At 38.9% G+C, this 14520-nt stretch overlaps 1 protein-coding gene across 2 annotated transcripts in view; it reads right to left on the minus strand.

The window, feature by feature from the left end:
* The window catches only part of STK17A (serine/threonine kinase 17a), a 53703-nt gene extending 45565 nt beyond the window's left edge, over positions 1-8138 (minus strand). The window contains exons 1-2 of one of the 2 annotated variants that reach the window (XM_012720889.1): positions 7826-8138; positions 1932-2144 (exon numbers count right to left, since the gene is read on the minus strand). In XM_012720889.1, the coding sequence (XP_012576343.1) occupies positions 1932-2144; positions 7826-8010 (398 nt within the window). In that variant the 5' untranslated portion in view covers positions 8011-8138. The remainder of the gene's footprint in view (positions 1-1931; positions 2145-7825) is intronic. The other variant, XM_004676646.2, reaches the window with a different exon arrangement.
* Positions 8139-14520: the final 6382 nt, after the last annotated feature.

A 14520-nucleotide genomic window follows, 5' to 3' on the forward strand; every position in this document is an offset into this window, starting at 1 on the left:
ATAAATAAATAAATCTTTAAAAAAAATTTAATATAAGAAAGTAAATTAAAATTTTTCCACATATAGTACAAATAAGAGGTCACAACCAAGGAGTATTACTTTCTGTCACAGTCATAGTGTTAAGGGGAAGGATGTCCTAGGAACTCTGCAAAGTCTTATGAACTCCACACCCTACTCCAGCTTTCTGGACCCTACACCCTACTCCAGTGATTGGAAACTACAACTCCCAGCAGTACCAGGGAGAGAACTGCGAGGACCTAAGGGCAGAGCTAAGCAGGAATTCTGGGACATTTGGGGGATAAATAGTGTGCCATTGCATCTCTCACTCTCTCGGTGTACTCAATCAGCCTAGCCAAGGTATTCCAGTTACTTTGTATCCCGCTCTCTTTCCCTGGGTTGTTTCCTATTCCTTTCACCTTTTGTAAATAAACCCATTATTGACCCTTTTGTGTGTACCTGCAGTATAACTGAGTTGTGAGCGTGCAAGTGAGGCCCCACACACAGGCAGCCCAGTTCACTCTGGGCTACCCTGTAACAGTAGGAAAAACTGACAAGTTATTTATAAATGCACATTACACAAATTGGAAAAATTGATACTGTTCAATGTATAGATTATTTACATGTATGTTACTGTAGTTTCCTTTATATCCTTTGTCTACTGTTTTAAATCTAGAAGGTTAATGTTTTGAGGCACATTTGTAAGATCCAGTTACATGCTAAAGAAAGTTTTTAACATTTTGGTTAACCTCCCTGGTGGCACAGAGCTATTTCAGCAGACCTCTCCTGTCTAACCCCCTATTCCCTCAGCATTGCAGTTTGGTGCATCTGCCTGTTCTGCTCCCCACTCTGTCTCTTGTGAATTCTCTCACTCCCTGCACTTCTGGCCTATACTTCACTTCTTGTATGCATAAATAAATCTTTGAATAAATGTTTGGTTAACAGATATTAAAACTATTTTCCCCTGATCTCTATCTTTTCATTTTGCATTACTAATGCACTAAAGGATTTTATACAAGTCTATCAATCAACATATCTAATAAACCTATAATTTTTGTCTTTCAGTAGCAGCAGAGCATATATATATAGCATATAGCATATATATATAGCATATAGCATTTATATATAGCATATATATATAGTATATATATAGCGTATATATATAGCGTATATATATAGCGTATATATATAGCGTATATATATAGCGTATATATATAGCACATATATATAGCACATATATATAGCACATATATATATAGTTTAAAGAGTTATTTACTTATGCTTACAGAACTGTGGTAGAGGCCACAGGTGTGGTGGATGAGAGGATTCACTAAAGACAGAGTAGGGAGCAGAACAGGCAGATGTATTGAAGTACACTGCTGAGTGGAGCAGCAGGCAGGTCAGGAGAGGTCTGGGATTGAACTTATGCTGCAGTGGCTTCGGAGAGCTTCATAATGTGGTGCTTTAACCAGTTGCACCACCAGGGAGAGCCCGAAGCAGAGAATATTTTTTAAGAAGAAAGAACTCATTCACTTTTCCAAAAGTTGTTTTCTACAGTGTCTACTTAATAACTCAAATTGAAAACTTGGTATGGTTAAAATGATTGTTTCTGAAAAAGGAGATTATTATATCAGAATATATTAAGAAATAAAGAATTATGTCTTTTATTTTAGTGTTATACTGGTCTCAATTATCTTTTAAAGAAAGCCTCTAATAAGCAAAAGAATGTACACTACAATCAACCAATTCATTGAAGAATGAGAATGAAAAATGTAACATGTGCATTCTTGCAAATCTGAAACATGTACAACAAGAGAAACATGAAAAAGATCTGGCACATCTTCGTTTCCCAAGAGCTATCCCTACCACATCATCACAACTGAGTAGTATCACATAAAGTTTGTAAGTATAAATCTAAGGAAGACAATACTTACTATTCCAAAACTAAGATGATTTCTGATGGAGTTTCATAGACTTCATGTAAATTAATGACCCAAGGATTGTCCTGTGCTAGTTCAAGTACAGCAATCTCATGAATTATTTCCATCCGACAATCTTGGCCTTTTCTTCTTTTTCTCATGAACTTTGCTGCAAATTCTTTTCCAGTATCTTTCTTTATACATTTCCTCACTACTGCAAATTTCCCCCTAAAGTAAGACAAAAACATTCAATGTTAAAGTTGAAAACTTTCTGAGGTATTAAATTTTAATAAAACTTTCCAAATACTCCTCAGTAAGTATTTAACTACAGGTCACATTCAAACACAAAAATAGCATTATCACTCAGGAATTTATTTAGAATACACCTAGAATTGAATCAAATCAAATGAAATTGCAAAAATTCATTATAAGAATAAGCAATTAAAATTAATATACTTTGCAGTTATACATAAAAATAACTTATTTTGTGGCACATTTATACATAATTATTTAAAATTTTTAAAGTCATGACTTTTAAAAGAAATTGATTACCATAAATGCTAAAATGTTGAATTTCATAGTCACTAGCTCTAAAATACTATTACCTTTCAAAATTAGAAATCTTTTACATATCATTTCAGTGATAGCATTGGAAATATTGTTTTCTTAGAAAGACATACAAGCATCATTCTCATATTCCATACATCATTCTCATATTCCATACAACTTGTTATTAAAGTAATAAGCAAAAGTCACAAAGTAGAATCAATTTAGCATATTAAAAGTTATAGAATTAGAGAGGGGCCTGAAAGTCACAAAAGGCTCTGCTGCTCAATTGACATATAACCTCTGACAATTTACTGAACCTCTTTAATTTCCCTTTTCTGTGTTAAGAGGACAATCTATTCCAGAAAACTGTTGTGAAAATCAACCACTTAATAATAATCAAGTGCTTAGTATGATACTTGCTACATGCTAAGTGCTATTATTAAATCATTAAGTTGTGTTAGTCATCACCCATACACTGATCCCATTCTACCCTACATTGAAAGGCAATTTAGAAATCAGTTTTTCAGCTAATGCCAAATGCCAATGGTAAGCCTTCTTTCAAACTGCGAGGAAGTCACTTCCATTCCTGGGAGTATATTGTTAATTATGTTTTTAGTACAGATATAAACCAGAATTTAGTTATAGAGTTTGGGGTTACATTAAGAAGTACTGACTCTTCCAAATGACAATAACAGGAACTAGAACAGAGCTAATATAATCTTTGAACTACCACACTTTTCCTATCTTCAATGACACCTCAGTACCATAAGGGGCTAAAGCCAAAGGCTATTACAGGTGGCGTCCCCTGGAAGGTGATGTGGTATCAGTGGGAGGTGGAGACAGATAGGAAATATGAGGGGTTGCAGAATGGGGGTGTGGGGGGCAATCAGTCTTTGGGTATGGTTTAGTGTTATCAGGATTTTAACAATTTTTTTTTAAAGATTTATTTATTTGTGCATACAGAACTGGGGTACAGGCCAGAGGCTCAGGGGCGGTGAGAGGCTTCACCAGAGACAGAGTGGGGAGCAGAACAGGCAGATAGACGAAGTACACTGCTGAGGGGAGCAGCGGGCGGGTCAGGAGAGGTCTGCCACGCCATGTGGTCACCTGCAGGGCAGGCGGGAATCGAACTCATGGGGAAGGGGCTTTAGATTCTCAATGCTGTGCTTTCACCCGCTGCGCCACCAGGGAGGGCCAGGATTTTAACAATTTTTGAGTTAACCATATCTGTTCCTGATCATGCTGATTTTCCAGAAGGCTAGTGTGGGCCTCTGAAGATGTAGAGAGGCTTCCAACAGCCCACCTCAGAGAAGAAAAATTTGGAGGCCTTGTAGGTAGTAGAGAGAATGAAACTGTTCCCAGCTTTGTTGCTGTTGCAGCCCAGAGGGAAAGGTGAAGATCTTGAAGTAGGCACCTCACTGAGCTATGTGAGTGTGCGCCATTTGTCTGTTCAGCTCCTGCAACTGCTGTTTCCAGTGCTTTTTGTCTGATACTGTACTGGTTCATCTCAGCAGGTCTGGTGAGCATCTCCTATTGCATCGTCTGCTGTTGTTCCGAATTGGATCCCACTCAGCTGGGATCCACATGTTCCAAGCTATCAGTGGTGAGATGACGTGCCATCTTAGATGCTTTTTGTTTAGAATTTCATTAACATTGGATACCGCTTCAGGTGAGGATAAACAGCTGCTTTCCCTGGTTTGCTAAATAAATTCCATTATCGTTGTTCTCTGAGCCTGAGTAGTCTTGCAAATGTCCTCATGGGTGAAGAACTCAGTGACCAGTAAACTATTTGGGCACTATCTTTGGCCAGTTTTAGTGCACCCAGTATCATCTTCAATATATGGCTTATCAAAACTGCTAATTAAATGTGTTAGCCAAATCTGAAGCAACCACTCCACTATAACATGGTTGAGACATTACAGGATTATTAGTTGGTTCAACTTAACACGAGGCTAATATTTAAAAAGCACTAATATTGTTTTTAAACTTGATGATTTTCATATTTCATATGGTGCAAACTACCTACATGTTTAACTTCTTGAATTTTTTAAGCCAATATATTCATACTGTATTTTCAAAATTAAAAATTAAGTGCAAGACCTTCATTGCTAAATTTGATTGCTAAGGTTTAGTTTAGCATTATAGACTAGACTGCTAATATAGTTTTGAGTACTAATTCTTCTTTCTTAGCTACTTAACCACAAGTGATTTTCATGCTGTACTTTTATTACCACTAGTAATAAAAAACAAAATGACAAATCTATAGGCACATCCTATTGTTATTCAGTGCAGAAATAACCTATCAATATTTAACATACCCTTATTCAGATCAAAGGTCACTTTGCTCACAGAAATGTGAAAGGCTTCTATAGATACTGGAGAGGCTTCTATAGATACTGGAGAGACTAAGTCCTAGACAAAGCTATGACATACTAATAATTATACTTCACAAAAATCATTTGGCTAACATCCCTATCAAGTTTTCAAAGATTCCTAATGATCTTTGGATTATTTTCAGAAAGAAAAACATGATTAATAATTATTTTATACCTACCTGTCAAAGAATAATTATTCCACAAAACAGAATTTTTACTTCCTGTTTCTAAACAATACCTATTTTTTTTTGCAATGCAACTTCATTCTTTTACCACAGATAGGAGCCTATTTTGAGATTGAGAAAGTTTTCTTTATGTTTGCTTCTTAGTCACAGAGACATTTACTGAGCTACATATGTGACTTATATTCATTGAGTGCTCCTCCTAAACTAAGTGCAATCTTAGCACGAAGATGTCTTTTAATTCTCAAGACAAGCAATGGTTAGGTAACCAGTAAGTACAAATACCTAGCATGTACAGAATCATGATTCAGTCACAGAATGACTTCAAAACCCATGTTACTAAGCAAGGCATTAAACTCCACAACGAGAAAGGGAACCCAAAAAACAAGCACATTAATTTTATTTTTCAGTTCTAGGCTTTTATATCAACTAACAATCTAACTGAATTCCTCTGCTGCTTCAAAAATGATTACTCTGTGGAGAAATTTATATCATAAAAGAGGAAGTTATCACAACCTTCAAATAAACCTCACAGGAAAGCTAACTTTATAAAAGAGGTTAAAAACAAAAGTTAATGGCCCTCCCTGGTGGTGCAATGGGTTAAACTGCAGCACTGTGAGGCTAACCTAAGCTGCTTCAGCACTAGTTCCACATCCCCACCCCCAACCCCAAGTGACCCACATGGCACAGCAGACCTCTCCTGCCTTGTCCACTGCTCCCCTCAGCAGTGTACTTTGTCAATCTGCCCATTCCGTTCCCCACTCTATTGTTGGTGAATTCTCTCACTGCCCCTGCACCACTGGCCTGTACCCTAGTTCTGTATGCATAAATAAATAAATCTTTAAAAAGCAATTTAAAAGATACACGCTTAGAGAAACATAGTGTCACAATACCTGGTAGGGTGCAAATTATTATTATTATTATTACTTTTTTTACAGATTAAATCCTTTGTTTTCTATTATCTGTTTTTCTTTTGTAGAATTAAGCCAGACAACTCGACCAAATAATGAAAATCTCAGTTGTCCTTCTTCCATAAATCTGAGTTACTCCAGAATGGTTGGAATTTTGACAAATCAGATTCTTAGATCCATCAGTAGCTGTCAATGTCTTCTTTTGTCATAAAGTGACACAGACCTAGCTGTGATAAAAGTGACCAGCTAAGTTTTCCTTTCCTAACTATATAGCTTTCCTTTCCTTAAAACTTGGAATAAGAAATTTTTTTTTAAGATATGGTCTCCTCCCCCACCAAATTCCAACGATTTCTAAAAGTTATCTTATGTTTGTAAAGCAATGCATTATTAACATTATTTGGCTCTTTCCAAGTTCCCAAATGAAAGCCATCATAACTGTCAGGCACTTTCTCTATTACTTACAATATAGAGCTAATTTTTGCAACCATAATATACGTTTACATTAACAGTTAACTGTTATGGAAATATATGTGTTAGTTCCAGTGGCATGTATTTTATAGGCTTGACATTTTCACAACAGCCACATGAATAAGTATGTCATCAAACTGGTTTTATGAGTGAGAAACATAAGATTGGGGGTGGGGAGGAGTCAAAGTCACCCACCCAAAGGAACACACAGCAGGCAGGGATATAGCGCAGGTCTGACCTCACAAAGCCAGTTCGTCGACCTCTCCAAACTTCTCAAGGAGAAAGGTAATCAATAACTCAGCCCTACAGAAATCACTGTATCCCCGTCCCTCCCAGGTGGCTCAATGGGTTATCTAGCACAGCACTGCAGGCCAGCTGCAGCCTCTTCAGTTGGAGTTCCTTCCCAGGCCCCAAGCTGACCCACCAGGCTCAGCAGACCTCTCCTGACCAGCCCGCGGCTCCCCTCAGCAATGAACTTCTTCCATCTGCCTGTTCTGCTCCCCACTGTGTCTCTGGTGAGTCCTCACGCTACCCCTGCACCTCTGGCCTGTACCCCAGCCCTGTATGCATAAATAAATAAATCTTTAAAAAAGAAATCACTGTATCCCACCACCTCAAAGTACAAAATGTAAAAGCGCAACGGTTACAGATACCAAATCTAAGGCTCTTCCTGCAACCCCACTCCAAAAAAAAGTGATGGGAGAAGATGGCAAGCCCTCACCCACACCCCGTACCCCCTGCAGAGGAGGAAGGAAGGAGGAGAGGGAGGGAGAGCTGGAGACAGAGACAAGTCCGAGGGTATATGAATGAGTCCAACTTGGACTGGAGGCTCCGGACCAAATAACGTGAAACTAGTAAAGCATAAAAACAAACAGAAAATATAGTTCGCAGGGACTGACAGCGTCCCACAGTGCGGGCGCAGAGGACGAGGTCAGGCCGGATGTTCTCTTTCATTCCCGTAGCTCAGAGATGCAGCGATCCGGAAGCGTTTAAAGGGCGCAAACAAGGCGACTTTGAACGTCCAGTTTCACTTCAGACTCTCTTACACGGGAAAACGTGCTAGAAGCGGCCCGCGCTCACACATGAAGTTACCGGGCAAGGAGCCACAGCCACCGAAAGGCCGGACCAAAGTGGCCTGTGTTTGGGCCATCAGTCCCGGGAGTCTCTCACAGCCTCCGGCAAAGGAGACTCGCTCGCGCGGCGCCGCAGCGGGAGGCATCGCGGCAGGTGCGCTCAGCTCCACAAATGCCTCCCGCGCCCAAGTCTTCGTGGACCTCAGCGCCGCGAGCGCATCGCACCTAGGCCCGGGGCTCCCGGTCCCTGCTCCCTGCTCCCCGCCCCCCGCCCCCCTTCCCGGAGCACCAGGAGCATCGCACGGCCACCTCCGCGCCCCCAGCCTTGGCCCCGGCTCCCGGCCGCCTCACCTGCCCAGCTCCCGGCCAGGGCTCAGGCCATAGCGTTCCCGGAAGGGCTCGGTGCGCACCGCAGCGCGGATTTCGGTCAGTAGTCCTCTGGCCTGTGAAGCGCCCGGACCCCCGTGGGTCAGTCCCGAACCCGCAGCGAGCGTCGACATGAGCTCGCCGCCGCCCGGCTTCTCCATGGGGATCATAGCGCTCGAGAGCGCTTTTTTCTGGCCGCTGGTCGCCCTGAGCTGCGGTGGTAACCGTCCCACCTTAAGCTGCCTCGGCCGGCCCGCGGAAGTTCCTTTCCCCCGCTTGCCTCACTGCCGCGCGCAAAATAAGGCCGGCGGGCTAAAGGGACGCCCCGCCCCGCCCCGCGTGGGCAACGCCCCCCACCCTCCCCACTTTGTGTCCCTAGGGCGCTGAGCGCACGCCCTCTGCAGCCAAAGGGGAGAAAGTGCAGCTTCGGGGTAGATATTGGCGGCCCTCTTCTGGTCTGAGAACAGAACAAACTTCAGAGCACCTGTTGAGCATATAGGAGTTATAAAACGTGTCTGTTAATGAAACCCTCTGTTAATGAAAGATACCTGAGCTAGAGGACGCAATTACCTTTGGTGGTTGGGAAATGGTGTTGGAAGGCTGATTCTCATCTCAGTTGTAATCCCTGTGAATTTACCACCACCAATTCACCCATGTGCCATCATCATATCCCGTGCACTCTACCCGCCCCAGTTTTGATCCTATTCTCCTCTCTACCCCACTAGAATGTTTCTGGTTTACAGTTGTCTGTTGTTTTTCGTTTTTACTTTATTAGAGTTGCTTTCCCGCCCCTTCCACTCCCCCAACCTTCAGCTTCTGCTATGAGTGAAACCATCCAGTTTTTTTTTTTCTTTTTCTTTCTGCTTATTTCACTAAGCATGATCCAGCTGGTCCTTGTTGCTGAAAAATACATGATTTTGTCTTTTTAGTTGCTGAATAATATTCCACTGTGTATATGTACCACATCTTGATCCAGTCATCTTTTTGGAGTATTTGGGTTGCTTCCACGTCTTCCCTATTGTAAATAGAACAGCAGTAAGCATAGGATGCAGGTGTCCTTTTGAATTAATGTTTTTGTGTCATTTGGGAGAACTAGGAGTGGGATTGTTGGGTCAGATGGAAGCTCCATTTTTAGTAGTCTGAGAAACCTCCAAACAGCTTTCCATAGTGGTTGCAGCAATTTGCATTCCCACCAGCAGTGTAGGAGAGTTAATTTTTCTCCACATCCTTGCCAACATTTGTTGTTGCTAATTGTTTTACTATGCCATTCTCACTGGTGTGAGATGGTATTTCACTATGGTTTTGATTTGCATTCCCCTTATTATAACTGATGCTGAACATCAGCCAGAGTTTGACACCCAACCAAGAGGTGATCCACATGGCACAGCAAATCTCTGCTCCCCTAGGCAGTGTACTTTTGTCAGTCTGCCTGTTCTGTTCCCCACTCTGTCTCTGGTGAATCCTCTCATTGCCCCTGTATCTATGGCTTGTACCCCAGTTCTGTATGCATAAATAAATACATATTTTTTTAAATAACGGTTTTAGCAGAGAACTAAGAATTCCAAAGAAGTATGAAATAGAAATTTTTGAGTTAGTGGAAAAATATACATGCTAAGCTATTGCATATTAAATGGTGTAACAATAGATTAAATACGAGTTAAGACCGAATTGGTAATCCATTAATTAGTGAATTTAAAAAGTTAAAAATGGAAAATAAAATAGGAAGATAGAAGAATATAAACTTAGACAAGGGATAAAATACTTATAATATGTGATACAATATTCTAACACTCGTGTAACTGATGAATTAGAAAAGGAGAGAGAATCATGCAAAGGAAAAAAGTTGAAGAGATAATGGTTGAGAAGTTTTCAAAACCAGTGAAAAACAATTCATAGAATCATGAAACATGAATATGGAGCAGCATATCAAGTAAAGGAAGCGATCGCAAGGCAGATCGTAACAAAGTACTGGATATGAAAGACAAAGGCAAAAATCTTTAAAAAATAGAGAAAAAAGACATGCTTTCAGGTAATCAGACATACTCTCAGGTAATCAGATCAATAGAATGATTACTCATTCTCAAATCTCAGATATGTTGATCTGATTACCTGAAAACATGTCTTTTTTCTCTATTTTTAAAGATTTTGACTTTGTCTTAAAAATCCAAATATCTTAAATAAATTAGCCACTAGCCTAGTATATTAAGTAAAAATATTCTTCAAATTTTAAAGTAAAAAAATCTGTTATTTTTATAACAGTAAGGTTATCACCTGGCCAAAATTAAATGAAAGGAGATCTTTAGACAGACTGAAAATGCAATCACGGAGATTTTTGAAGGCATGAAGAATGAAGAGATTAATATGACTAGTATAAAAAACACTGTTTAAAACAATAAAAATAATGTGGAATTTACATATTTATATATATACCTATGTAGAGAGAGAAAGAATAAAAGTAATAAAGTCTTAGTATGAGAGCTGATAAATCGAGAATAAATACTACAGGAAATAATAGAATTGCTACAGTAACAAGTAAAATAATTTTAAAAAAAGAATAGATAACAAGCTAGGGGTGTAGGATGAAATTATATAATTCAAAAGAAACAAGAAGGGGGGGGGGAAGAAACAAAGCAATAGGCAAACAGAAAGCTGTTAGAAATGTTAAGGGGAAAGGATGTCCTAAAGGAACTCTGTAGAGTTTTGTGGACTGCACCCCCTACTCCAGCTTTCTGGACTCTACCCCCCTACTCTACATCTCCCAGCAGTATCAAGGAGAGAACTGCAAGGACCCAAGGGCGGAGCTAAGCAGGCATTCTGGGACTTTGGGGGATAAATAAGGAGCCATTCTCCAACGGCTCTCTCACTCGGCAACAGGCAATGGGCAATGGCTCTCGGATCCGTGTATCTGGGGGCTATTAATTAGTTTGTTACTGAAGCTCCAAGTCAGCAGATTGGGTAAGATATCCTAGTTACCTTGTATCTCTCTCTTTCCCTGGGTTGTTCTTTTTCCATTTCCCTTTTGTAAATAAACCAATTATTGACCCTTTAAGAGTGCAGGTGAGGACTCACAGACAGGCAGCCCAGTTCACACGGGAACCCTGTAACAGTTTTTGGCACTCAACGTGGAGCTCGAACCCAAGTCTTTAAGGGGAAAGGATGTCCTAAAAAATGCTCTGCAGATTTCCATTAGGACATCCTTTCCCCTTAACAGAAATATTAATACATTTAAACAAACAGGAAGTTTTTTAAGCAATTACATTCAATATAAATGAAATTTATATATTCTCAATTAAATTGCTGATAATTAAAATAGAAAAGGGAGTTTAAAACCATCTAGAGTCCGGATAAAAAACAAACAGAGCTACAAGCTTTTGAGGGTCAGGCCCCAGACATTTTGGGGCATGAGCAGATACACCCACAACTCAAAAAAAAAAAACCTGAAAGGTCACCAGCAGTCATCATGGAGGATTGAAATTTAGCCAGTCATCACTTGACAAACTTTCTACCAATGTTAGCCTTGTTTGCAGAAAGAAGGCATTATTCCATCTCTTTTGCCTGTCTAAGAATGTTCCCTGAAGAGTTCTTTTTTTTTTTTAAGATTTATTAATTTATGCATACAGAATTGGGGTATAGGTCAGAGATGAAGGAACGGTGAGAGAATTCACCAGAGACAGAATGGGGAGCAGAACAGGCAGATTGATGAAGCACACTGCTGAGGGGAGTAGTGGGTAGGTCACCCCTTTGGCTGGGAATCAAACTCTTGCTAAAGTGGCTTTAGCTTTGTAGTGCTGTGCTTTAACCTGCTGTGCCACAAGGGAGGGCCCTGAAGAGCTCTTTTAGTATTCAGCCTCAGCTCTGGCATCTGTATCTACCCTCTCTCACCTCATTATTATTTGAACTGCAAAGCAAAAGTGCTGTTGCTGCTGCTCCTACTACTACTATTCTACCAGTACCACCACCACTACTACTACTACTATCAGGTGGGAGGTGTAACACTTCTGCTGTGTAAATGGCTAAAAATACAAAGGTTGTAAATTGATTTAAAAATAACCTCAGAATTTCAAAATTTTAAAACAATACATGTTGCTTCCAAGAGATTCCTGTAAAGGGAAGTTAAATAACAAGTGAGAGCAAAAGGATGGAAATAATTGACATGTAAATATTATCTAATTTAAAACTGGTATAGCCATTTAACTATTAGACAAGAGAGACTAGAAGGCAAAAAGTACTACTGGAGGGCCCTCCCTGGTGGCGCAACATGTTAAAGCACAGCACTAAGAAGCTAAAGCCACTTCCACATGAGTTTGATTCCCCCCTGCCCGGGAGGAGATCCACATGGCGAGGCAGACTTCGCCTGACCCGCCCGCTGCTCCCCTCAGCAGTGTACTTCGTAGATCTGCCTGTTCTGCACTCCTCTCTGTCTCTGGTGAATCCTATCACCCTCCACATCTCTGGGCTGTACCCCAGTTCCATATGAATAAATAAATAAATAAATAAAAGTACTACTGGAAATGAACAGAAACATTTTTTAATGGCAAAAGGGTGGATCTATCAATGAGCTACAACAATTTGTAAGGTCTTATTTTAAATACAGAGAATTGAAATGCACACAGAAAAATAGCAACAATAAAAAACAAAACAAAACGAAACAAAAACCTGCAATCACATCTTGAGATTTTTAAACTATTCTTCATTGTAACTGATGAAATAAATGGAATATATATAAATATATAAAATATATGCATTTATGTTATTAGCCATTTTAAGCAACACAATGAAAAAATTTTACATAATTGAAGTATATACAGTAATGCAGAATACACATTTTTTGGCACAAAGAGAATGTTCTTGTTTATTTCCAGTAGTACTTCTTGCCTTCAAGTATACTTTGTCTAATAGTTAGTGGCTATAACAGTTATTGAAAATTATTTTAAAGTAAATTATTGAAGGGGTTTGCAGAAGTAGAAACATCAAACTTCTAAGGAAAGTTTGCTTTACATTTATTGAACAAAATGGGTTTTTGCCCAGAGTAATTGAGAGGAAATAAAATAATCTGACTATTGGAATATATGCTACCATGCTTTTTAAAAAAATTTTAATTATTTGGAATAAATAAACCAGAGGTGCTATATACATTTGAGAGAAATAATGTAATTTTTCTTACTCTAAAAATCTTTGTAACCATTTCCCCCCTCACACTATCCTTTATATCCTGTGTAGCTTTCACTCCTCTCTCCTTTAATGATAAAGTGCTAATTGTGGCTATTTATGTCCACTAGTTTCATCAGTATTTTTACCAATTATCCACTATGGTAATGTCTGGTACTTATTTTCAGAGTTCCAACTCACTTTATTGTACATCATTCTCCCCAGTTCCCTCCATTTTGTTGAAAATGGCTACATTTCAACTTTTCTTATGGCTGAATAGTATTCCAGAGTGTGGATATACCACTTCTTGATCTTAATGTCTGTTGCAGGACATATTTGCGTGAATATAAATAACACTGCTAACACTGTAAAGTGTACTTTTTTGTGTGTATTGATAGTTTCATATTCTTACTATAGATGCCCAAGTGTGGAATTTACCTTAATTTCTTAAGGTAAATAAAGTTCGCATTCTATAATGGTACTCTATTTTATATGTCCACCAAATGTGTGACACTACTCTTCTTTCTCTGTATCCTTTCCAGCACTAGTTATTGGAGATACTTTCTACATGTGCCATTTTCACAGGTGTAATATGGTATCTCATTGCAGTTTTAACCTGCATCTCTCTTTTTGAAAGTAGTGACGAATAATTTTTCATATATCTGTTGACCTTCTGTATATCCTTTTTGGTGAATTATCTGTTCGTGTCTTCTGCCCATATTAACTGGATTGTTTATTTTCTTATTGTTGAATAGTGCGTTTTAAAAATATATTTTAGATATAAACCCTTTATCAAATATATAGTGTGTGAATGTTTTCTTCTACTCAGAAGGGCATCTTTTTAATCTTCTTGTATTTTCTGTCACTGCATGAACACTTACTACTTCAGGCAATCCCAATCGTTAATTTGTATTTTTGCTTCCCTTCCCATAAGGTTGTGCCACCAAAATCATCATTATCGTTAATATCATGCAATGTATCACCAAAGTTTTTTTCTGTGTATTTTATTGTTGAATCTCATATCTAAATCTTTAATCCATTTTGTGTTTATTTTTATGTATGCTGTGAGTGATCCAACCTCATTCTTTCATATCTCACTTTGCAGTTTCCCCAGCATCATTTATTAAAGACACTGCCTTTCCCCATTTTATGGTCATAGATTCCTTATCATAGTTTTAGTGCTGATCACTACATAGATTTATTTTTGCACTGTGATTCCAGTCCACCAATCCATGTTATCAATGCTGTACTGTTTTTAGTACAGTTGTTTTATAGTAAAGTTTGAAGTCATGTAACAATATGCCTCCATTTCACTCCTTTTTTATATTGTAAGGTTGCTTTTGAAATTTGAGATCTTCAGTGTTTCGACACAGATTTCATATTTTGTGTTTGTTCCTCTGAAAAATATTGTTGAGTTTTTTTAATTACAAAGTTTATTTTTACATCATTTTGCACATATTTTTTTCCATCTCAATTGTAATCCCCGCGGGTTTCCCATCACCAAATCACCCGTGTGCCACCACCATAGTCTC

Source organism: Condylura cristata, unplaced genomic scaffold (assembly GCF_000260355.1).
Source record: "Condylura cristata isolate star-nosed mole 26May11 unplaced genomic scaffold, ConCri1.0 scaffold00005, whole genome shotgun sequence".
NCBI lineage: Eukaryota > Metazoa > Chordata > Mammalia > Eulipotyphla > Talpidae > Condylura > Condylura cristata.